This window comes from Salmo trutta, chromosome 16 (genome assembly GCF_901001165.1).
Source record: "Salmo trutta chromosome 16, fSalTru1.1, whole genome shotgun sequence".
NCBI classification, from domain to species: domain Eukaryota; kingdom Metazoa; phylum Chordata; class Actinopteri; order Salmoniformes; family Salmonidae; genus Salmo; species Salmo trutta.
In genome coordinates, this window is record NC_042972.1 from 6,884,995 (window position 1) to 6,908,220 (window position 23,226).

Genomic DNA, 23,226 nt, shown 5'->3' on the forward strand with positions numbered 1-23,226 from the left:
CAGTTGCATTTTCTCTGTTACTACCACTCCTGTACCCGGCATCATGCACATGTTCAGACTGACGGTGGTCACATGTGAGTATACATTTAAATATATATGACCAAATGTTTGTATTTGAGAGTAATGGAAGTACATATCATATATGACTTGTGGGACATTACATGTCTATTGTTAAAAACAAAGTTGTCTAACAAACTGTCACATTGCATGCATGGAATAAGAGACCAAATTCTGAACTTGATGACTACAGTACACTTAGTATAACTCAAATGCTGGAGTATAGAGTCAAATGCTAAATTCTAGCTTCATGGTCCAAGTGCATATGATGTGGAATGTTGCTGAACTAGCTGTGTGATGTTGTTTCAGTGCTGGCTGCAGCTTGCTGTACACTAACAGATGGAGGTACTGTATGTAGTAATGATGATACTACTTAACCAAGCTAATGTGAGTGGTGTGTAATTCCTGTTTATTTGTCCTGGCAGCAATCAGCATCACGTGTGAAGGCTCTGATGCTTTACTGCAATGTGGTAAGCTAGTCAACACTACTGTATAGTCACCTATGATATTTTCTACTGTAGATTAGCGTCACTGGCCCACACCAGTCTTCGCTCTCCTTCATCCCTCACCTTTCTCCTTTTCTTTGTCTCTCTTCCCCCCCCCCCCATCTCCCTCAGATGGAGGTAAGATTCAAATCAAGCGTGCCAACTATGGTCGTCGTAAACACGATGTGTGTTCCATTGGGCGCCCCGATAACCAACTCACCGACACCAACTGCCTCAGCCAATCCACCACCAGCAAGATGGCAGAAAGGTACTAGAACCTGTGGTGTTTACCTGTAGGAACTCCTTGGCTGTGGTGTTAACAACCACCAGCTGCAAGAACCTGTAGTGTTTACCTGTGGGAACTCATGACCTCTACCTGTCTTTGACACAAACAGGTGCGGTGGGAAGAGCCAGTGTATTGTCCCGGCATCCAATTTGGTTTTTGGAGACCCCTGTGTCGGGACTTACAAGTACCTGGACACCAAATACTCCTGTGTCCAACAGCCCGAAACAAGTCAGTCTCTGAATGTGTGCTAATAATAGTTAGTGGTGGGCACCAATAGCCATAATTTAATTCCACATACTATCGGTATGACTGGCATGTTGGGATATTGTTTAATACTCCTACCCATTTTACTCTTTTGTAAAAGAGTGCACTCTGCTGATTGCTAGAAAAGGAATAGAATGGGTTGGTTCCCCTACAGTACCAGCTTGCTAACTTTGTTTTATTAAATGCTGCCTCATGGCCACAACATGTTTCATACATGCATTTGTTTCTCCAAGTGTAAACCACCTCACCTTCTAACTAACACTAGCTGGCACACAACCTGTGGTTATGGAACAATGTAGCCGGCAACAACTTTATTTAGCGTAGGGATGTCGGAGACCAGGCAGTGTGGTGCCAAGATGGACTAAGGAACTGCTTGTGGACTACAGGAAACAGAGGGCCAAGCCCCTCCCTACCAGGAGGCTAAAAAGATTTGTTATCAGCCCTCCGATCCTCAAATCTACAGCTGCATCCTTTGAGAGCTTTTTGACTGGCTGCATCACCACTAGGTATGGCATCTGTCCGCAAAGTGCTACAGAGTAGTGCGTACGGCCCAGTACATCACTGAGGCCGCGCTCCCTGCAATCAGGACCTCGACACCACGTGTGTCGGAAGGCCCTACATTGTCAATGCCTCAAGCCACCCAAGTCATACTGTCCTGTTACTCCATGACAAATGGTACGGATGCACCAAGTCTGGAACCAACAGGACCCTGAACGGCTTCTACTTCCCCCAAGCCATAAAACTGCTGAATGACTACCCCTGACTATCTGCATTGCTTTTTTTAAATTACTTTTTTGACATATGCTGCTGCTCCTTGTTATATGTACATATCTAGCTCAATTAGCAAGCAAGAACATCGCAGGGAAGTGGCTGAAGCTTGCTACCTAGCGCTACTCCCACAGATTTGTAAGGTATACAGCTAATCTGGCACGGCATAGAAATACAGATGTGGTGTAGTGGGTCGACTTTATTTTTAACCAATTTAGAGCCAGCCAGTTTACTTAAAATGTTAGCATTTTTGAGGACTGCTCATAAGGAAGTGGAACTACAAGGGAACGTTGGAAGATGACGCGTCAAACTGTTTATACTTTAGTTCACGCTAACACATTTATAATGACTTTAAAGAAATGAGCCTGAAATCAACATTCCCTGTTAGTGCCCATCCCTAACACTTCACCAGGCTAATGTATGTCTTAATTTGTCTGGCCAGTGTGGTGTAACTCCTGTGTTGTCCTTGCAGTAAGCAGCATCATATGTGAAGGCTCTGATTCCCAACTACTATGTGGTAAGCTGGTTAGCACTACCGTACGGTATAATCATGTGGTGATGTATATTAGTCACTAGCCCACACAAACACCCAGATTTGGCCATCCTTTTCTTCTTTCTCTTCCTCAGATCGGGGTGAGATCCATATTCAGCGTGCCAACTATGGTCGTCGTCAACACGATGTGTGTTCCATTGGGCGCCCACACAAACAACTCAAACACCAACTGCATCAACCAATCCACCACCAGCACAATGTCAGAAAGGTAGTGAAACCTTTAGTGTGCATTTACCTGTAGGCACTCATTGGCTGTGGTGTTAACCTCTACCTGTTGACACACAGGTGTGATGGAGAGCGCCAGTGTATCGTCAAGGTATCCAACTCCGTGTTCGGCGACCCCTGTGTTGGAACTTATAAGTACTTGGATGTGGCTTACACCTGTGACTGAATGTGAGTTTGTGTGTGTGTATATATATATATATATATATGTGCATGCACACATGACTGGGAACTAGAATGCTGGTGCTGACAATATGCCTTGCAGGAGTTCTTCCTGTGGAACCTGAAGATGTACAAGGCTTCTGGGATATCTTCATCAGGTTGTGCTGTTTTCTGCCAAATCAACTTCAATGACCATTGGGAACCTGTGTATTTTGTGTGGAAGCATTTCTGAACTGTGGTTGGTCTGAATTAAATGAAGTGTCAAAGACGAGACTGGTTGCCTCTTGTATGTTACTAAATGTCACACCAATATTTCTGAACATGTGTCCTTTATTCTTGCCTTTCACCGGACTCATTTGTACCTGGCGCTAACGTGCTTTTGTCTTGCTGTCTGTATTGTGTGCCCACCTTTATGCAGTTGTAAAATATTCATTGTGCTCTGGCCGGGCAAACTATTTTTAAACAATTGTACCTGCCTCTCAAATCACTGACAGGTAGTACTTATGACATCAGCAGGCTTACTTGATCTAATGTGTACACAAAGCAGACCTGGACCGTTAACCTTACAATGTGTAGACCCTACAAACCCTGATCATTAAGTGATTGGCTCAGATCATGAGCCAAACAATACCGTGACGTGGACATTAAGCTTGAGGCTATTTCTAAGGCTGCTTTTGCTTGTCAGATTTTTAGAGAACAATAGGAGAGCTTCAATTGGCTAATGAATGGAGAAATGTATAACGCCCCACAGAATTTATGGGTCATAATGCGTCACACGGTTGCTAAGCTAATCATCATGCAATGCCTTCTCAAAGTCGAGAAACCTGCCTATTTTCCTCGCATACATAATGCCACTATTCCAAAGCAATACGATAATATCAAACATCTCGGCTTAGTTGCAATTTTGTACTTCCCAGAATTCATGCTAAAGTTGGGTTTTTTGAGCTAGTGCCCAATTGGCCCCAGAATGCACTGCGCAGCCCATGGGCAACATACAAAATGGGCGTTAATATGATGCCAGTGGAGTTTCCCCATCTCAATGTATCTCTGGCACTGTCCCACACATTTCGGCGACGCACCAACATTGATCTGTCCATTGAAATCAAGTCTAAGTGGTAGATCTGTAGAGCGCTATTTCTACTGAGGTACGTTATTGTCGAACAGCTGAAAATAGTACTTTTGGTCTGAAAATATATTTTGCAGTTTAGATGGTATAATGATGCAACACTACTTTTGTCAAAATTATGTGAACCAGAATTTCAGCAACCAGGAAATGGCAGCGTGATCCGCATAGTGCATTTTTATTTCTATTATACCATCAATATGTCCTGTGGTACTGCTGTACTCATCCCAAATAAAACCAATGGGCAATAAGAGACAGAATGCGATTGGATCATCTAATTGGCTTTCACAACTCTTGTAGAATTTCCACGTGGATGGGGATATTGTGTATTTAATCAAAGTCCACTGGAGGAAAATCTATTTTTAACTAAGACAATTTAACTGAATTTTTCCAGTACAATAGAGGTTCAGTAAATCCCCTTATTGTTTGGGATACCTTTAAATGTACCTTCAGAGGTCATTCAATTCAATTTTCAACAACAATGAAAAGCAGTTTCTGGCTAAAGAGAAGACTAACAAGGGAAATACATTCACTAATAGTACAGGTAGATAGCAATAAAAACGAAACTACAGAGATACAAAATAAATTAGAGGAACAACAAGAGAGGAACTTATTCAAGAACCAACTAATATAATCTATTACCAAATGAAAGTAATCTGTGAGGAAGCTAAATGATCTCAAGATGGCGCAGACAGAGATGGTCACCTCGCTTCAAGTCCTTAGGAAATTATGCAGTTATTTGTGTCCAACATTAGGGCACGAGTTGCCTTCCAGAGAGACAGAGATTGTAACATTCTCTGATTCACGGAAACATGGCTCACTCGGGATATGTTATCAAAGTCGATACAACCATCGGGTTTCTTCATGCGTCGCGCCGACAGAAACAAACATCTCTCTGGTAGGTGGAAGGCTGGGGGTTTATGCCTCATGATTAATGACTCATGGTGTAACAATATCAATATACAGTAACTCATGTCCTTTTGTTCACCTGACTTATATATCGCAAAACTCGGGCAAAACTGAATGCGCGAACCACCGCATTCAACCATGGAAAGAGGTCGGGGAATATAGCTGAATATAAACAGTGTAGTTATTCCCTCCGCAAGGCAATCAAACAAGCAGAATGTCGGTATAGGGAGAAAATGGAGTTGTAATTCAACGGCCAAGACACGAGACGTATGTGGCAGGGTCTACAGGAAATTACGGACTACAAATTTGTTCATAAAATGCCTGGAATTTTACAATTTTGGTGATTCTCTTTTAAAATGGGTAAAAGTACTGTATAGGTGTAAAATAGTAAATAGCGGCTACTTTTCAGAGAGTTTTGAATCATCAAGAGGACTTAAACAAGGGTGTCCGCTGTCACCATATCTATTCGTTATGGCCATCGAAATGCTAGCTACTAAAATCAGATCAAATAACAACATTAGAGGATTAGAAATCCAAGGTTTAAAAACAAAGGTGTCCATGTATGCCGATGACTCAAGTTTTTATTAAGTCCGCAAGCTAGATCCCTACAATGTCTCATTGAAGGTCTAGACACATTTTCTGGACTCTCTGGACTAAAACCTGTGTACAATGTTAGGTATTGGATCTTTAAAAAATACAACTTTTACATTAATATGCAGTTTATCTTTAAAATTGACTGATGGTGAAGTAGACATACTTGGTATTCATATAAAAAATATTACATGAGCCCTACAAAATTAATTTCAATAGAAAACAGACAAGATCCTGCAACCATGGAGAGGTAAATTCCTGTCTATTTATATCAAATTTGCCCTGATTAACTCCTTAGTCATATCACAGTTTACTCACTTTCATATGGCGCTGCCTACTCCTGATGATTTGTTTTTCAATTCATATGAGCAAAAAATATGTATCTTAATTTGGGACGCTAAACCAGACAAGATACAGTGTGCCTATCTATATTTATTAATGTGTTTATTTTTATTTAACCAGGTAAGTTGACTGAGAACACATTCTCATTTACAGCAACAACCTGGGGATTAGTTACAGGGGAGAGGAGGGGAGATGAAGTAGCTAATTGTACACCGGCGATGACTAGGTGGCCATGATGGTAAGAAGGACAATTTGGGAATTTAGCCAGGACACTGGGGTTAACACCCCTACTCTTGCGATCAGTGCCATGGGATCTTTAGTGATCACAGAGAGTCAGGACAGCCATTTAACATCCCATCCAAAAGACGGCACCCTACTGCCCTGGGTCAATGGGATATTTTTAGACAAGACAGAAGGGTGCCTCCTACTGGCCTTCCAACACCACTTCGAGAAGCATCTGTTCTCCCATCCAGGGACTGACCAGGACCAATCCTGCTTAGTTTAAGAAGCAAAGCAGCAGTAAAATGCAGGGTGGTATGCAGGCCTAGCTCGCTATATAATGAATATGAATTGGGTGTGTTGCGATTATTAAATATAAAAGCACTAAACTTCTCTCTAAAAGCTTCACTTATTCAAAAGTTCTACTTGAACCCTAAATAATCCTCAAGTAGATTACTAAAAAAAGCTAATCCATTGACTAAAATAGACTTTTTGGCCTGTGTACAGATTTCCATGTCTCATTTTGATTAATTGCAAATGATACTTTTTTCAAAGTATTTCTCTTTTTCAAACAAGCATTGCAGAACTGACTACAATTTCAATTTCATCCCCCTGAAAGGATAGAACAAATATTACAAATATTATGGCTCTACTCAAATGTGATGGTTTATAAAAGACCTATATTTATGGGAAAAAAGTTTGAAAAGTGTATTTGTTTTTAAAGATATTGTCAATTGGAATGGTAGATATGTCTTTCATGGAGTTATCAGAATTATTTGGAAAGGTCTGCTCAATCCAAGATTATAACCAATTGATTACATTACCCCAACAATGGAGGCAGGAAGAGGTAGGGAACTGGTCTGTCTGCCCAATATAAAGGACCAAAACTTGCAGAGGGAAAAAAATAGCTTAAATAGGAATGTTATAACAGTTTCATTTGAGGACCAGGATGTTGACATCTGTGCCATACAGACTGCAAAATTGTTGGGAAGAAATTTTTGACCCTACTGCCCTTTGTTTGGTTTTTTTCAGAAGGGGTGCAACTCTCGCTCTCTTGAAGACGGAAGGGACGTAGCCAGCGGTCAAGGATGAGTTGATGAGCGAGGTGAGGTAGGGGTCAAGCGGGCAGGTTGTTGGGCGGCCGGCCGTCACAAGACGCAAGATTTCATCTGGAGAGAGAGGGGAGAAAGAGGTCAAAGCACAGGGTAGGGCAGTGTGAGCAGGACCAGCGGTGTCGTTTGACTTAGCAAACGAGGATCGGATGTCGTCGACCTTTTCAAAATGGTTGACGAAGTCATCCGCAGAGAGGGAGGAGGGGGGGGGGAGGGGGAGGAGGATTCAGGAGGGAGGAGAAGGTGGCAAAGAGCTTCCTAGGGTTAGAGGCAGATGCTTGGAATTTAGAGTGGTAGAAAGTGGCTTTAGCAGCAGAGACAGAAGAGGAAAATGTAGAGAGGGAGTGAAAGGATGCCAGGGAGGCGATTTTTCCTCCATTTCCGCTCGGCTGCCCGGAGCCCTGTTCAATTTTAGCTAAAAAGACTTGTGCTTTTCAGCTAAAATTGTATAGAATTCTTGCCAACAAAACGCTGAATATTTGGGGCATACAAAGTTCTGCATATTTTGTTGTGAGGATACAGAATTGACCATTTATTTTGGTATTGTCTTCAAGCAGCCTGTCAGGAATGGCTGAAAATGTATAACATAGATCTGAAATGGACCCTAGAAATACTGGAGATCTCGTCAATTACTAACGCTCATAGTAAAAGATTATATCTAATTGAATAGACTCTAGACTGAGTTAAACTGTATTGTTGAAAGATATGCTGCATAGAAATCCGAAGGGTTGCCAGTAGAGACAGGCGGGATGGGCTAAGGGAACTGTGATGTGGAATTGGAGACAAGTGGGAGTGGAGTTGCTGGGCGAAGGATAGAATGACAGATCTAAATTATATATAAAAGGTAAATACTTTGACACTGAGGGGCTGTGTTGATATAGTTGAGGCTGATGCCATGCAGGTGTTTGAATGCATTTGTACACTCATTCAAATGCACCAAGATGGACATGGTGCCATACATGCACTCAAACATTGGCCTTGCTGTTGTATTGTCCTGGATGTTTGTTTTGTTTGTGGTGCAGGGAATGGAATTCTATTTATTCTCTGGCTGGAATCTGATGGTTGAGGGGCTGCTCTTGGAACAGTGTTGGACCACGTTTTTGACATTGTGGAGATCTGTCGATGTGCCCTTGAGCAGGGTGTTGACCCTGTTTGCGTGTTTACGCGTCTTTGGATCAGAGGCTGTTAGATGACTAATGTGATGTAGTTGGCCAGCTTCCCTGCAAGTATGATTAAGAGAAGAAACAGCCTCTAGCTTAATTTACACATCACAGTAACATTTGGTTCATGATCTGAGCCAATCACTTACTGATGTACATTTGTAGGGTCTACACATTGTATAACCTGTCCAGGTCTGCTTTGTCACCAGGTTAGCTGTTGATGCATACAAATTAGGTCAAGTAAGCATGCTGATGTCATAAGTACAACTTGTCAGTGATTTGAGAGGCAGGTACAATTGATTTAAAAATAGTTTGACCATCCAGAGCATTTTACAACTGCCTAAAGGTGGTACAAATGAGTCCCGAGAAAGGCAACAATAAAGGACACACGTTCAGAAATATTGGTGTGACATTTAGTAATATACAAGAGGCAACCAGTCTTGTCTTTGACACTTCATTTAATTCAGACCAACCACAGTTCAGAAATGCTTCAACACAAAATACACAGGTTTACAATGGTCATTGAAGTTGGAGGAAAACAGCACAACCTGATGACGATATCCCAGAAGCCTTGTACATCTTCAGGTTCCACAGGAAGATATCCTGCAAGGCATACTGTCAGCACCAGCATTCTAGTTCCCAGTCATGTGTGCATGCACATATATAAAACTCACATTCAGTCACAGGTGTAAGCCACATCCAAGTACTTATAAGTTCCAACACAGGGGTCGCCGAACACGGAGTTGGATACCTTGACGATACACTGGCGCTCTCCGTCACACCTGTGTGTCAACAGGTAGAGGTTAACACCACAGCCAATGAGTGCCTACAGGCAAATGCACACTAAAGGTTTCACTACCTTTCTGACATTGTGCTGGTGCTGGATTGGCTGAGGCAGTTGGTGTTTTTGAGTTGGTTATCGGGGCGCCCAATGGAACACACATCGTGTTGACGACGACCATAGTTGGCACGCTGAATATGGATCTCACCCCGATCTGAGGAAGAGAAAGAAGGATGGCCAAATCTGGGTGTTTGTGTGGGCTAGTGACTAATATACATCACCACATGATTATACAGTACGGTAGTGCTAACCAGCTTACCACATAGTAGTTGGGAATCAGAGCCTTCACATACGATGCTGCTTACTGCAAGGACAACACAGGAGTTACACCACACTGGCCAGACAAATTAAGACATACATTAGCCTGGTGAAGTGTTAGGGATGGGCACTAACAGGGAATGTTGATTTCAGGTGCATTTTTTAAGTCATTTTAAACTTGTCGGCATGTACTAAAGTATAAAGGGCTATGCGCGTCATCATTCACCGTTACCTTGTAGTGTCAGTTCCTTATGAGCAGGTCTCAAAAGGCTAATATGTTAAGCAATCGGGCTGGCTAGACTGAAACTGGTGAAAAATAAAGTCAACCCGCTACACCAAATCTGCATTTCTATGCCATGCTGTGTCAGACTAGCTGTATACCCTACAAATCTGTGGGAGTAGCGCTAGCTAGTTACCGTTCACTGAAACATATTCAGTCTAAAGCCAGATTAAGTGCGCACAAGCATCAAATAAGCTTAAGCCACTTCCCATCCGTGTTCTTGCTGGCTAATTACATTTACATTTTAGTCATTTAGCAGACACTCTTATCCAGAGTGACTTACAGTAGTGAATGCATACATTTCTTTTTCTGTGCTGGCCCCCCGTGGGAATCGACCCCACAACCCTGGTGTTGCAAACACCATGCTCTACCAACTGAGCTACAGGGAAGGCTAATTGAGCTTGATATGTACATCTGAAAAGGAACAGCATATGAGACAAGTCAAAAAGGTTACTGCAAAAAGGGTCAATGTAGATAGTCGGGGGTAGTCATTCAGGAGTTTTATGGCTTGGGGGAAGTAGAAGCTGTTCAGGTTCCAGACTTGGTGCATCCGTACCATTTGTCAGTGGCCAGTGTCATTGACAATGTAGGGCTTTCCGACACGTGTGGTGTCGAGATGCTGATGGCAGGGAGAGCGGCCTCAGTGATGGACAGGGCCGTACGCACTACCCTCTGGCATATGACCGCAACGTGCTACATACCTAGTGGTAAATGCAGCCAGTCAAAAAGCTCTCAATGGTGCAGCTGTAGAATTGAGCATCGGAAGGCTGATAGCAAATCCTTTTAGCCTCCTGGCAGGGAGGGGCTCAGCCCTCCGTTTCATGTAGTCCACAATCAGTTCCTTTGTCTTGCCGATATTGTCGTCTTGGCACCACACTGCCAGGTCTCCGACCTCCCTATAGGCTACGCTAACTAAAGATGTTGCCGGCTACATTGTTCCATAACCACAGCTTGTGTGCTAGGGTTAGTTAGCAGGTGAGGGTGGCTTAAACATGGAGAAATAAATGCATTTAACACGTTGGGGCCATAAAAAAGAATTTAATAACAAAGCTGGTACCATAGGGGAACCAACCCATTCTAGTCATCAGCAGAGTGCACGCTTTTACAAAAGAGTAAAATGGGTAGGAGTATTAAACAATATCCCAACATGCCACAGTCATACCGATAGTAGGTTGAATTCAATTATGGCCATTGGTGCCCACCACTAACTATTATTAGCACACATTCAGAGACTGACTTGTTTCGTGCTGTTGGACACAGGAGTATTTGGTGTCCAGGTACTTGTAAGTCCCGACACAGGGGTCCCCAAAAACGAAATTGGATGCCGGGACAACACACTGGCTCTTTCCATCTCACCTGTTTGTGTCAAAGACAGGAAGAGGTCATGAGTTCCCACAGGTAAACACTACAGGTTCTTGCTGCTGGTGGTTGTTACCACTACAGCCAAGGAGCTCCTACAGGTAAACACCACTGGTTCTAGTACCTTTCTGCCATCTTGCTGGTGGTGGATTGGCTGAGGCAGTTGGTGTCGGTGAGTTGGTTATCGGGGCGCCCAATGGAACACACATCGTGTTTACGACGACCATAGTTGGCACGCTTGACTTGAATCTTACCTCCATCTGAGGGAGATGGGGGAAGAGATCAAGAAAAGGAGAAAGGTGAGGGACGAAGGAGAGCGAAGACTGGTGTGGGCCAGTGACGCTAATTTACAGTAGAAAATATCATAGGTGACTATACAGTAGTGTTGACTAGCTTACCACATTGCAGTAAAGCATCATGGCCTTCACACGTGATGCTGATTGCTGCCAGGACAAAAACAGGAATTACACACCACTCACATTAGTTTGGTTAAGTAGTATCTTCATTACTACATACAGTACCTCCATCTGTTAGTGTACAGCAAGCTGCAGTCAGCACTGAAACAACATCACACAGCTAGTTAGGCAACATTCCACATCATATGCACTTGGACCATTAAGGTATACTCCAGCATTTGAGTCATCAAGTTCAGAATTTAGTCTCTTATTCCATGCATGCGATGTGACAATTTGTTAGACAATTTTGTTTTGAACAATAGAAATTGAATGTCCCTCAGGTCATATATGACACGTACTTCCATTACTCTCAAATACAAACATTTGGTCATTTATATTTAAATTCTAATCTGCATTAGATACAGATTTTGTATACTCACATGCGACCACCGTCAGTCTGAACATGCGCATGATGCCGGGTACAGAAGTGGTAGTAACAGAGAAAAGGCAACTGATGCTAATTGGACCCAATACACCTGGTATTTATGTTATGGGACATGTCTTAATTAACCCAGGTGTATCTATTTGTTTCCAGGTACACCTCATTGCAATTAGGGGCCGGAGTTTGCTGGTCTATACCTGGCTATTGGTTCAGTCTCATCTCATGGAGTTAGATAGAGGACTCTAGATGGATAAAATCAATTTTGACATTAACATTACCATTGAGGGCTTCCAACATTTTAAAGTAGCCATCTAGGTGGGGCTTCTTCGTTAAGGAAGAATCACACGGGCCACGATCAGTCTTAAAACCTTTGAGCGTTGCAGATTTACCATATGCGTTCTGTTATACTCACAGACACCATTCAAACAGTTTTATAAACATCAGAGTGTTTTCTATCCAAATCTACTAATTATATGCATATTCTCGTTTCTGGGAAAGAGTAGTAACCAGTTTAAATCGGGTACTTTTTTATCCGGCCGTGACAATACTGCTCCCTAGCGCAGACAGGCTCTTACATCTACACGTTCCGCTAGCGGAACGTCTGCTCCAATATCCAATGATGGGCGGGGCGCGAAATACAAACTCCTCTAAAATCCGAAAACTTCCATTTTTCAAACATATGACTATTTTACAGCTATTTAAAGACAAGACTCTCCTTTATCTAACCACACTGTCCGATTTCAAAAACGCTTTACAGCGAAAGCAAAACATTAGATTATGTCAGCAGAGTACCCAGCCAGAAATAATCAGACACCCATTTTTCAAGCTAGCATATCATGTCACATAAACCCAAACCATAGCTAAATGCAGCACTAACCTTTTATGATCTTCATCAGATGACACACCTAGGACATTATGTTATACAATACATGCATGTCTGTTCAATCAAGTTCATATTTATATCAAAAACCAGCTTTTTACATTAGCATGTGACGTTCAGAACTAGCATTCCCACCGAACACTTCCGGTGATTTTACTAAATTACTCACGATAAACGTTCACAAAAAGCATAACAATTATTTTAAGAATTATAGATACAGAACTCCTCTACGCACTCGATATGTCCGATTTTAAAATAGCTTTTCGGATGAAGCACATTTTGCAATAATCTAAGTACATAGCCCGGCATCACAGGGCTAGCTATTTAGACACCCTGCAAGTTTAGCCTTCACCAAAATCACATTTCCTATAAGAAAAATGTTCTTACCTTGCTTGTTCTTCGTCAGAATACACTGCCAGGACTTCTACTTCAATAACAAATGTAGGTTTGGTCCCAAATAATCCATCGTTATGTTCCGTCAAGACGTTTTGTTCGTGCGTTCTAGACACTATCCCAACGCTAAATCTCGGCCATGAGCATGACGCAGAATGTGACAAAAAAATTCTAAATATTCCATTACCGTACTTCGAAGCATGTCAACCGCTGTTTAAAACCAATTTTTATGCAATTTATCTCGTAGAAAAGCGATAATATTCCGACCGGGAATCTGCCTGTCTGTATACTGAGGGAAAAACCGAAAGCCGGGGGCGGGGCGGGTCGCGAGCGTAAGGCTTAGTCCACTGAGTGACCACTTAGCTTTTGCTCTCGTGTGCTTCAGCCAGGGCTTTGAATTACGTCATTCCTGTTTTTCCCGGGCTCTGAGACTCCATTGGAGACGTGGGAAGTGTCACGTAAGAGCAGAGATCCTTTGTAAAAGATAGAGAGAATCAACAAGGGCAAGAAATGTTCAGACAGGGTACTTCCTGAAAAGAACCTTGTCAGGTTTTTGCCTGCCATAGGAGTTCTGTTATACTCACAGACACCATTCAAACAGTTTCAGAAACTGTGGAGTGTTTTCTCTCCAAAGCTAATAATTATATGCATATTCTAGTTTCTGGGCAGGACTAATAATCAGATTAAATCGGGTACGTTTTTTATCCAGCCGTGAAAATACTGCCCCCTAGCCATAAGAGGTTATTGGAATTTTTATGATTAAGGTTTTGACTAAATGATTCCACTCCGAAAATGTATAACTGAATGATTAGAAAACTAATTCTATAAATGTGTGTGCATAGGACAAGCTAAGACTTTACTATTTGGCAATGGAAGTAAGACATTCAAGGAAAAGGGGAACTGTTAACTTCTCGGGGCTGCGTGGGACGCTACCGTCCCACCCACAGTTCACACTATTCAACAGCCAGTGAAATATCAGGGCGCCAAATTCAAAACAACTATTTTAAACCATTTGAAAGATAAACCTCTCCTTAATCCAACCACATTGTCCGATTTCAAAAAGGCTTTACGGAGAAAGCACATTGTTCAATATTCTGAGTACAGAGCTCGGCCATCAATGCAAGCTATACAGTTAGCCGTCAAGCCACAGCTTCGTCAAAACTCCAAAATACTGTTATAAATATTTTCTTACCTTTGCTGATCTTCGCCGGAATGCACACGGAAGGACTCCCACTTCCACAAGAAATGTTGATTTTGTTCGATAAAGTCCATCATTTATGTCCAAATAAATCCATTTTGTTCGTGCGTCCAGATCACTATTCCAAAAGGCATGATGCGCGTACATCCATCATAGACGAAAAGTTATAAAGTTCCCTTCGCGTTTGTAGAAACATGTCAAACCATGTTCACAATCAATCTTTAGGGTGTTAACATAAAACTTTGATAATATTCCAACCGGACAATAGCGTATTCATTACAGAAGAAAAATAAAAATGGCTAGCCCTGCGTGACCGCGCATGAGGTAACTAAGTGACCCCAGCCAGACCACTTATTGTTCCAGTTGTTATTCAATCAAATTGCATAGTAGAAGCTTCAAACAAGGTTCTAATGAAAAGACTACAAGCCTCAGAGTTCCCACTTCCTGGTTGGATACCTATTAGGTTTTTTCCTGCCATATCAGTTCTGTTATATTCACAGACATCATTCAAAAAGTTTTAGAAACTTTAAAGTGTTTTCTATCCAAATCTACTAATGATATGCAAATATTTGACTCTGGGCCCGTGTATTAGGCAGTTTACTCTGGGTACGCTTTTCATCCAAAAGGGAAAATACTGCCCCCTATACCTCAACAGGTTAACAGACAGCAGACAACTTGTGACCACTGTGAAACTGATAACAGGAAGAAGGTCTCCCCACCCAGGGAGGGGAGAAACCTTTAGGCTTGCAGTAGATTATGTAACATGGGGCAGGATATGATAAGCAATGTATGTGATGGAGAAGACTTGTAAACAAGCATTGACAGTGTTAAAGAAGAGGAGGGGCATTTGTAAGGGGTATGACATATGGTATGACCAAAGGTTAGGTATAAAAGGCTGTGTACATTGTATGATATTCAGAGCCCTCATGAAAAAACATTGTTGACTATTGTAGGCTGGGCCTCCGTCTGTGTCATTGAACCAGAATCTTACAAACTCTGAATGCTCTGAGTGCAGACTGAGTAGTTTAATTGAAGTTCAGTTTATGTACATTGGGAACATAATAGTGCCCTCCAATCTCATCACTTTTTTAAAAAAAATTATTTTATATTTCACCGTTACTTAACCAGTTTGGCCAGTTGAGAACAAGTTCTCATTTACAACTGCGACCTGGCTAAGATAAAGCAAAGCAGTGCGACACAAACAACAACACAGACTTAAACATGGAATAAACAAACATGCAGTCAATAATACAATATACTGCATGTGCAAATGAGGTAGAATAAGGGAGGTAAGGCATTAAATAGGCCATAGTGGCTTAATAATTACAGTAGAGCAAATAAACACTAGAGTAATAGATGTGCCGAAGATGAGTGTGCAAGTAGAGATACTGGGATGCAAAGGAGCAAAATAAATCAAATAAATTACAGTATGGGGGATGAGGTAGTTGGATGGGCTATTTACAGATGGGCTACGTACAGGTGCAGTGATCTGTGAGCTGCTCTGACAGCTGATGCTTAAAGTTAGTGAAGGAGATATGAGTCTCCAGCTTCAGTGATTTTTGCAGTTCGTTCCAGTCATTGGCAGCAGAGAACTGGAAGGAAAGTTAGCCAAAGTAGGAATTGGCCTTGGGGGTGACCAGTGAGATATACCTGCTGGAGCTCGTGCTACGGGTGGGTGCTGCTATGGTGACCAGTGAGCTGAGATAAGGTGGCACTTTACCTAGCAAAGACTTATAGATGACCTGGTTTGGCGATGAATATGAAGCGAGGGCCAGCCAACGAGAGCATGCAGTGGTGGTTAGTATATGGGGTTTTGGTGACAAAACGGATGGCACTGCGATAGACTGCAATAAATTTGTTGAGTAGAGTGTTGGAGGCTATTTTGTAAATGACATCGCCGATTTCAAGGATCGGTAGGATTGTCAGTTTTACGAGGGTATGTTTGGCAGCATGAGTGAAGGATGCTTTGTTGCGAAATAGGAAGCCGATTCTAGGTTTAATTTTGCATTGGAGATCCTTAATGTGAGTCTGGAAGGAGAGTTTACAGTCTGACCAGACACCTAGGTATTTATAGTTGTCCACATATTCTAATTCAGAACCGTCCATAGTAGTGATGCTGTACGGGCGGGCAGGTGTGGGCAGCGATCGGTTGAAGAGCATAAACTTAGTTTTACTTGCATTTAAGAGCAGTTGGAGGCCACGGAAGGAGAGTTGTATGGCATTGAAGCTCGTCTGGAGGTTAGTTAACCTGTTTGGGATAGGGGGCAGTATTGAGAATTTTGGAAAAATTATGTGCCCATTTAGAATATGCATATTATTGTTCAGGTTTGGATAGAAAACACTCTGAATTTTCTAAAACTGTTTGAATGGTGTCTGTGAGTATAACAGAACTCCTATGGCAGGCAAAAACCTGACAAGGTTTCAAGCAGGAAGTACCCTGTCTGACAAGGAGTCGTGCGTCTTGCATCTTTTTATTGAAAAGTAAGGATCTTAGCTGTAAAGTGACAATTCCCAGGGCTCCAATAGGCTCTCAGAACCCGCGAAAAACCTGAAGGTTTACGAGGGAGCCTCAGGCTGAAACACATTATCACCTTTTGTAAGTGGCTGCTCAGAGGACCTTTGAATGAGGCGCGTGCACAATTTGCTCCTGAGGAGAAATTTTATTCGGCTGTTTAGGCTCAATGCATATTCCCGGTCGGAATATTATCACTTATCTACGAGATAAATGGCATAAAAATTGGTTTTAAACAGCGGTTGACATGCTTCGAAGTACGGTAATGGAATATTTAGACATTTTTGTCACGCCAATGCGCCATGCGCGACACCGTGATGAAGCATTCTGATAGTGTCTAGAACTCACGAACAAAACGTCGCTGTTTGGATATAACGATGGATTATTTGGGACCAAACCAACATTTGTTATTGAAGTAGAAGTCCTGGCAGTGTATTCTGACGAAGAACAAGCAAGGTAAGAACATTTTTCTTATAGGAAATGTGATTTTGGTGGAGGCTGACCTGGGTGGGTATCTAAATAGCTAGCCCTGTGATGCCGGGCTATGTACTTAGATTATTGCAAAATGTGCTTCATCCGAAAAGCTATTTTAAAATCGGACATATCGAGTGCATAGAGGAGTAATGTATCTATAATTCTTAAAATAATTGTTATGCTTTTTGTGAACGTTTATCGTGAGTAATTTAGCAAACTGTTAGTAAATTCCCCGGAAGTTTGCGGGGGTTATGCTTTTTCTGAACGTCACATGCTAATGTAAAAAGCTGTTTTTTGATATAAATATGAACTTGATTGAACAGACATGCATGTATTGTATAACACAATGTCCTAGGTGTGTCATCTGATGAAGATCATAAAAGGTTAGTGCTGCATTTAGCTGTGGTTTGGGTTTATGTGACATGATATGCTAGCTTGAAAAATGGGTGTCTGATTATTTCTGGCTGGGCACTCTGCTGACATAATCTAATGTTTTGCTTTCGTTGTAAAGCCTTTTTGAAATCGGACAGTGGGGTTAGATTAACGAGATTCTTGTCTTTAAATAGCTGTAAAATAGTCATATGTTTGAGAAATTGAAGTAATAGTATTTCTAACGATTCAAAAATCGCGCCACTGGATTTCAGTGGCTGTTACGTAGGTGGGACGAGTTCGTCCCACATGCGCCAGAGAGGTTAATACATTGTCCAAAGAAGGGCCAGAAGTATACAAATTGGTGTCGTCTGCGTAGAGGTGGATCAGAGAATCACCAGCAGCAAGAGCAACATCATTGATGTATACAGAGAAAAGAGTCGGCCCGAGAATATAACCCTGTGGCACCCCCATAGAGACCGTCAAGTCCTCCTATTGTTCACCATCCAAAGGACACAGGGACAACTCAATTTTCCGACTCAATCTTTTTTATTTTTAGTTTGCCTTCAGTTGATTGGTCTGTCCAGTAATTTAGCCAGTAAATTAGCCAGTAAATTAGCCAGTAAATTAGGTTGTAAACCTTTAAAGACAGAACAAAAGTTACCATTAAACATTTTAATGAACTTAAATTAGTTTAAACATTCTAAATAACATTCTAAATAACTAAGATGAATTAACCATTTAAGCCTTTTACCATTGGCGTCTTTGGACTGAACCTGTGAGTGAACTTGGAGTTTTCCCTCTGAATGCCTTCCTCTGGAGCTTGTTTACACTCTCCCTGGCATGAGCTGCAACCTCTCCAGCTGATTTTATAGGCCACTCCTCCACTGGCCACTTTAGGAACTCTGGTCCCTCTTGCCATGTGGAATTCTCCTTCAAATCTTCAGGAGCACCCCCTCTTGTTATGATGTCAGCTATGTTTAGATTCCCACGGATCCACCACCAGTCTTGCACTTGTCCAGCCTTCTGGATTTCACCCCTTCTGTTTGCAAAGAAGGTTTTGTACCCATAACTGACTCTTTGAATGGCTCCCAAGACCGTTTGACTGTCAAGTAGATGGAACCATCTCTCGATCTTCATTCGAGCATGCTTTTCCACGTACTTCCTGATCCTGGCTGCAACGACAGCACCACAGATCTCAGCTTTTACAGCGTCTCCCTTCTGATCCAGGGGTGTCAGCTTGGCTTTTGATTCAACAAATCGAACTTTAGTGCCTTGACTTGTCTCCCATCTTAAGTACATCACAGCTCCATAGGTTTTATCACTTCCATCAGAGAATGTGATGCCCCACGGTTTCCCTTCCCAGCCAGCTGGTGTGAGGCTCCTGTGGAATTTCACCTCTCCAAGCTGCACATATTCTTCAAAAAGCTGGATGGCTTCTTCCCTGAGGCTTTCTGAGAGAGGTTGGTCCCAGGTTTCTTGGGTTAGTTTCCCACCCCCTCCTTCTTGGAATGCTTTTCGAACAAGAATTGCTCCCTTCTGTTTGGCAGGTGTAACTAAGCCAATTGGGTCGTACAGTCCAGCCACTTGGCTTAAGAGGGCCCTCCTAGTCAGTGGGTTAGGTGTCTCAGTTCTCACCTCCTCCTTGATAAGATTTTTCCCAACTCTCATCTTCTTTTTCCTTTTTGAAAAGTTAACTGAGGTTAACATCAAATCAAATCAAATTTATTTATATAGCCCTTCGTATATCAGCTGAAATCTCAAAGTGCTGTACAGAAACCCAGCCTAAAACCCCAAACAGCAAGCAATGCATGTGAAAGAGGCACGGTGGCTAGGAAAAACTCCCTAGGAAAAACTCCCTAGAAAGGCCAAAAACCTAGGAAGAAACCTAGAGAGGAACCAGGCTATGAGGGGTGGCCAGTCCTCTTCTGGCTGTGCCGGGTGGATATTATAACAGAACATGGTCAAGATGTTAAAATGTTCATAAATGACCAGCATGGTCAAATAATAATAATCATTGTAGTTGTCGAGGGTGCAACAAGCACGTCCGGTGAACAGGTCAGGGTTCCGTATCCGCAGGCAGAACAGTTGAAACTGGAGCAGCAGCATGGCCAGGTGGACTGGGGACAGCAAGGAGTCATCATGCCAGGTAGTCCCGAGGCATGGTCCTCATGTAGAGCTTGTCTTCATCCATTCGGTAGCCGATACCCAAGGCTTTGTTGTCTTCGTCCCTCATTTGATTTGGAAGAATTAAGGTTTTACTTTGTGCCTTTGATAGACCATCCACCTCCATTCCTTGCCTCCCACTTTGCCCTGACCGGACCCATGGTTTGAGGAAGAACCCTCCAGCTTTCAAGATCTCTTCTACATTTGCTGTGATTTTGTCAAGTTTATCCAGGTCATTTTGGGAGGTTAAGAGGTCATCCACATAACTGTCCTCTTCAATGACTCTGCGCTCATCCTCCAAGTGAAGAAAGTTGGGCAGGCGTGCTGTTTCCCTCATAGCCAACTGAGCAATGCAACCAGCAGGTCTGTCCCCAATGTTGACTCTGGTTATTGCATATTCACTTATCTCTTCAACTGGGCTGTCCCTCCAGAGGAACCTGTGAAGATGCATCTCACGCTCCTCCAGCCATACAGAGTTGTACATCTTTTGATGTCTCCTAGAGATGCATACGTCCCCTCTCTGAACCTCAACAAGACAGCTCTTATAGGGTTGAGAACGTCTGGTCCCTTCAGAAGGAGATCATTCATACTCACGCCTTTGTATTTCTGGCTACTATTCCATACAATACGAACCGGTGTTGTTACCGAATGAGGGTTTGGTGCCACCAGGTGGCTTACGTACCACATTGGTCCATTCCACTCGTCCATGATTTTGTTGGTGAGTTTTATGGATGCGCCTCGCTCGACCATTTCATGGATTTGGGTAGCATATGCGACTTTCCAGTCTGGCTCTCTGCTTAGTTGTTTTTCCATCCTTAAGAAACAAGCCTGGACTGCACTTTTGTTATTCGGGAGAGAGGCTGGATCTACCGTCCAAGGATACTTTGCATCCCAATGTGGAGCCGGTGTGTGCGCATCCCCCTTCTCGTAGGTGAGGCCTCCTTTAATGATCTCCAGTTCCCTCTCCTCTGCCAGGGTCATTTCTTTTCCTCCCGGTGGACAGTTTCCACATCGGCATCCTCCACATCTTGGCTCACATGCAGCTCCGATGCTGTCCCAGTGCCACCACTCAAGGAACTCACGGTTACTGGCAGCTGTAAATTTGGTCAGAGTCACATCCTCCTGCTGTAGCTGGGCTGTGTCAGTTGTTGGACTTGTGATTTCTTGATATTTGACAGCTGCTGTCCTCATGGAGCGAGCAAAGTGTGTTTTGGACTCATATAGTGCAACCTCCACTTCTTCAAATAAGTCGGGATGTGCTCCACCCACTGTTTTTCCCAATGGACCCTCTCACAAGACGAGGTCTCCCATGATTTTTACCCTCTGGGGAGCGAGTCTTCCCTCTCGGTGGCTAATGAGAAGTTCGACCTCTTCTGGCCTTTCCAATTCTGTAAGTTTGACTTCTGGGAAGAATTTTTTCAACTTCTCAGGTTCAATTACTTGATGCACTCTGGCGATTTCATCCAAGCCGTAGCAGACCATTTCATGAGCTCTCTCTGTCCCTTTAGGTGTCTTGACTCTGACTTTGAGTAGATACCTTAGTGTGTTCACTTTCATGGTCATACCACCAACCCCATGAACAACTAAAGTTATCTTCTCATGTCTTAACCTCAGTCTTTCAGCAGCCTTATGGGTAATGTAGTTTGTGTCTGAAGCAAGGTCAATTAAAGTCCCAATCTTCTGCCCTGCGTTCGCCGTGACTTGCATCAACATCATGATGACAGGAAGTTCAGTGAGCCCATTTCTCTGCAGTAGCTCAGACTGGCCTGAAGCATCGTGTGTCACTGTGGTTTTGTTGGTGTTGGTGAAAGCCTTTCTGCATCCATCTGCCATTTCCTGTGAAAGTTCAGACAAGATCTTCTCTTGTTCCTCCTTTAGCTTGCTTTCACCTTTGCCATCTCTTCCACTCTTTCTCTCTTCCCCTCTTTTGACTTCTCCTTTTGGGCAGAGGAAAAAATGGTGGTCTGGGGCACCACCTTCCCTTTTACAGTCTTTGTTTCTGCATAGGAAAGTGTCTCTGCAGTATCCATCTTCATCATGGCATCCGAGACATTTTCTGCATGCTACCAGCTTTCTTAATACAGTTTTCTTTTCAGGTAGCTTAAGTCTTTTGAACTTTCTACAGAAGAATATCTTGTTGTTGTGCCCACTATCACCACATACACCACATACCTCATCAAGCTCTTCTTTCCTTGTGGTTTTTGTTGAGGCAATCTTTCTGTCATACTTCTTGTCCAAACGATCCAATTTTTCCACCTTCTCCTCAGTTCTGAGCTGTTCGAGTCTCTCCAGTATTCCTTCTTGACTTTTCAGGAACTTCAAGAGCATGACAAAGTGGTTGTCTGATGTGACATCGTTTCTGGGTTCAACCATGAACATAACCCAGTGTCTTTTAATGAAGTCAGGCAACTTGCTTTCAATGGATCTAATTACCAGTGGGTTATTTATGGCTCCAGAGTTTCCTAACTCTGTGAGATCTGCTAGAGCCTTCTCCACTGACTGTATGAGATCAATGACCTTTCTTGGTTGGTTCCCTTTCACATGTGGCATCTTCTCCAGCTCTTCCAGGATTTCCACTATGATGGTTGACTTGTTGCCATACCTGTTCTCCAGGACTCTGAACATGTCATCGGCAGTGGTGTAGGTTGAAAGTCTGAGGTCTTTTGAGATTTTGTCATCCATACTCTCCAGGAGTTGAATTTTCTTAACTTCAGTTGATCCGGATGGCTCTCCCTGCTTTTGCAGGCTTTCCCAGTCTTTCCTCCATCTGTGATATTCTCTCCTGCTTCCATTGAAGATAGGTAGAGAGATTGGCTTGATGCTCACTATTGGTGTGGATGTTGCCGGTTGGGGTAGTAGTTTCACTCCTGTGCCTCACTCATTGGTCGTCCGTGCAGTGGCAAATTCAGGTCTCCTTAACTCAAGCCTGTAGTAGAATGCTCTTCCGTCCTTGACTCTTCCATCTAATTCGTTCTTTAATTCTACAGGGATCCATCGCTCCCATGATGACATTGCTGAGATGGCCTCTCTTATCCTCTTGTCCAAGAGAGCGAGGTGCACTTCATAGCCCTCTAAATTGGCACTTTCCACTGGTACATAAGCCGCTTTATCATTGGCTTTTTCTGCTTCCAGGATTGCCACAAGAAGTTCACTCCTTCCATACCTCGACCAGAGGTCCGGGCAACAGGCCCTCCGATTTGACCCACTGAACTCTGTCTGAGAAGAAGTTGGTGAACCAGGCTAGGCAGTCATTTGAGAAACCAAGGTTGTTGAGTCTGCCGATAAGAATGTGGTGATTGACAGAGTCAAAAGCCTTGGCCAGGTCGATGAATACAGCTGCACAGTATTGTCTCTTATCGATGGCGGTTGGTGATCTGTTTGTTAACTTGACTTTCGAAGACCTTAG

General features: G+C 42.9%; 1 protein-coding gene and 1 pseudogene across 1 annotated transcript in view; one reads left to right on the forward strand and one right to left on the reverse strand.

Annotated features, from left to right (window-relative positions):
- LOC115150002 (L-rhamnose-binding lectin CSL3) overlaps nucleotides 1-23,226 on the forward strand; it is a 30,199-nt gene continuing 6,973 nt past the window's right edge. The window contains exons 1-7 of the mRNA XM_029692862.1: nucleotides 1-74; nucleotides 367-402; nucleotides 483-527; nucleotides 675-810; nucleotides 938-1,056; nucleotides 2,333-2,377; nucleotides 2,488-2,540. Of these exons, the coding sequence (XP_029548722.1) occupies nucleotides 44-74; nucleotides 367-402; nucleotides 483-527; nucleotides 675-810; nucleotides 938-1,056; nucleotides 2,333-2,377; nucleotides 2,488-2,540 (465 nt within the window). The 5' untranslated portion in view covers nucleotides 1-43. The remainder of the gene's footprint in view (nucleotides 75-366; nucleotides 403-482; nucleotides 528-674; nucleotides 811-937; nucleotides 1,057-2,332; nucleotides 2,378-2,487; nucleotides 2,541-23,226) is intronic.
- Nucleotides 8,694-11,908, reverse strand: LOC115150013 (L-rhamnose-binding lectin CSL3-like; annotated as a pseudogene).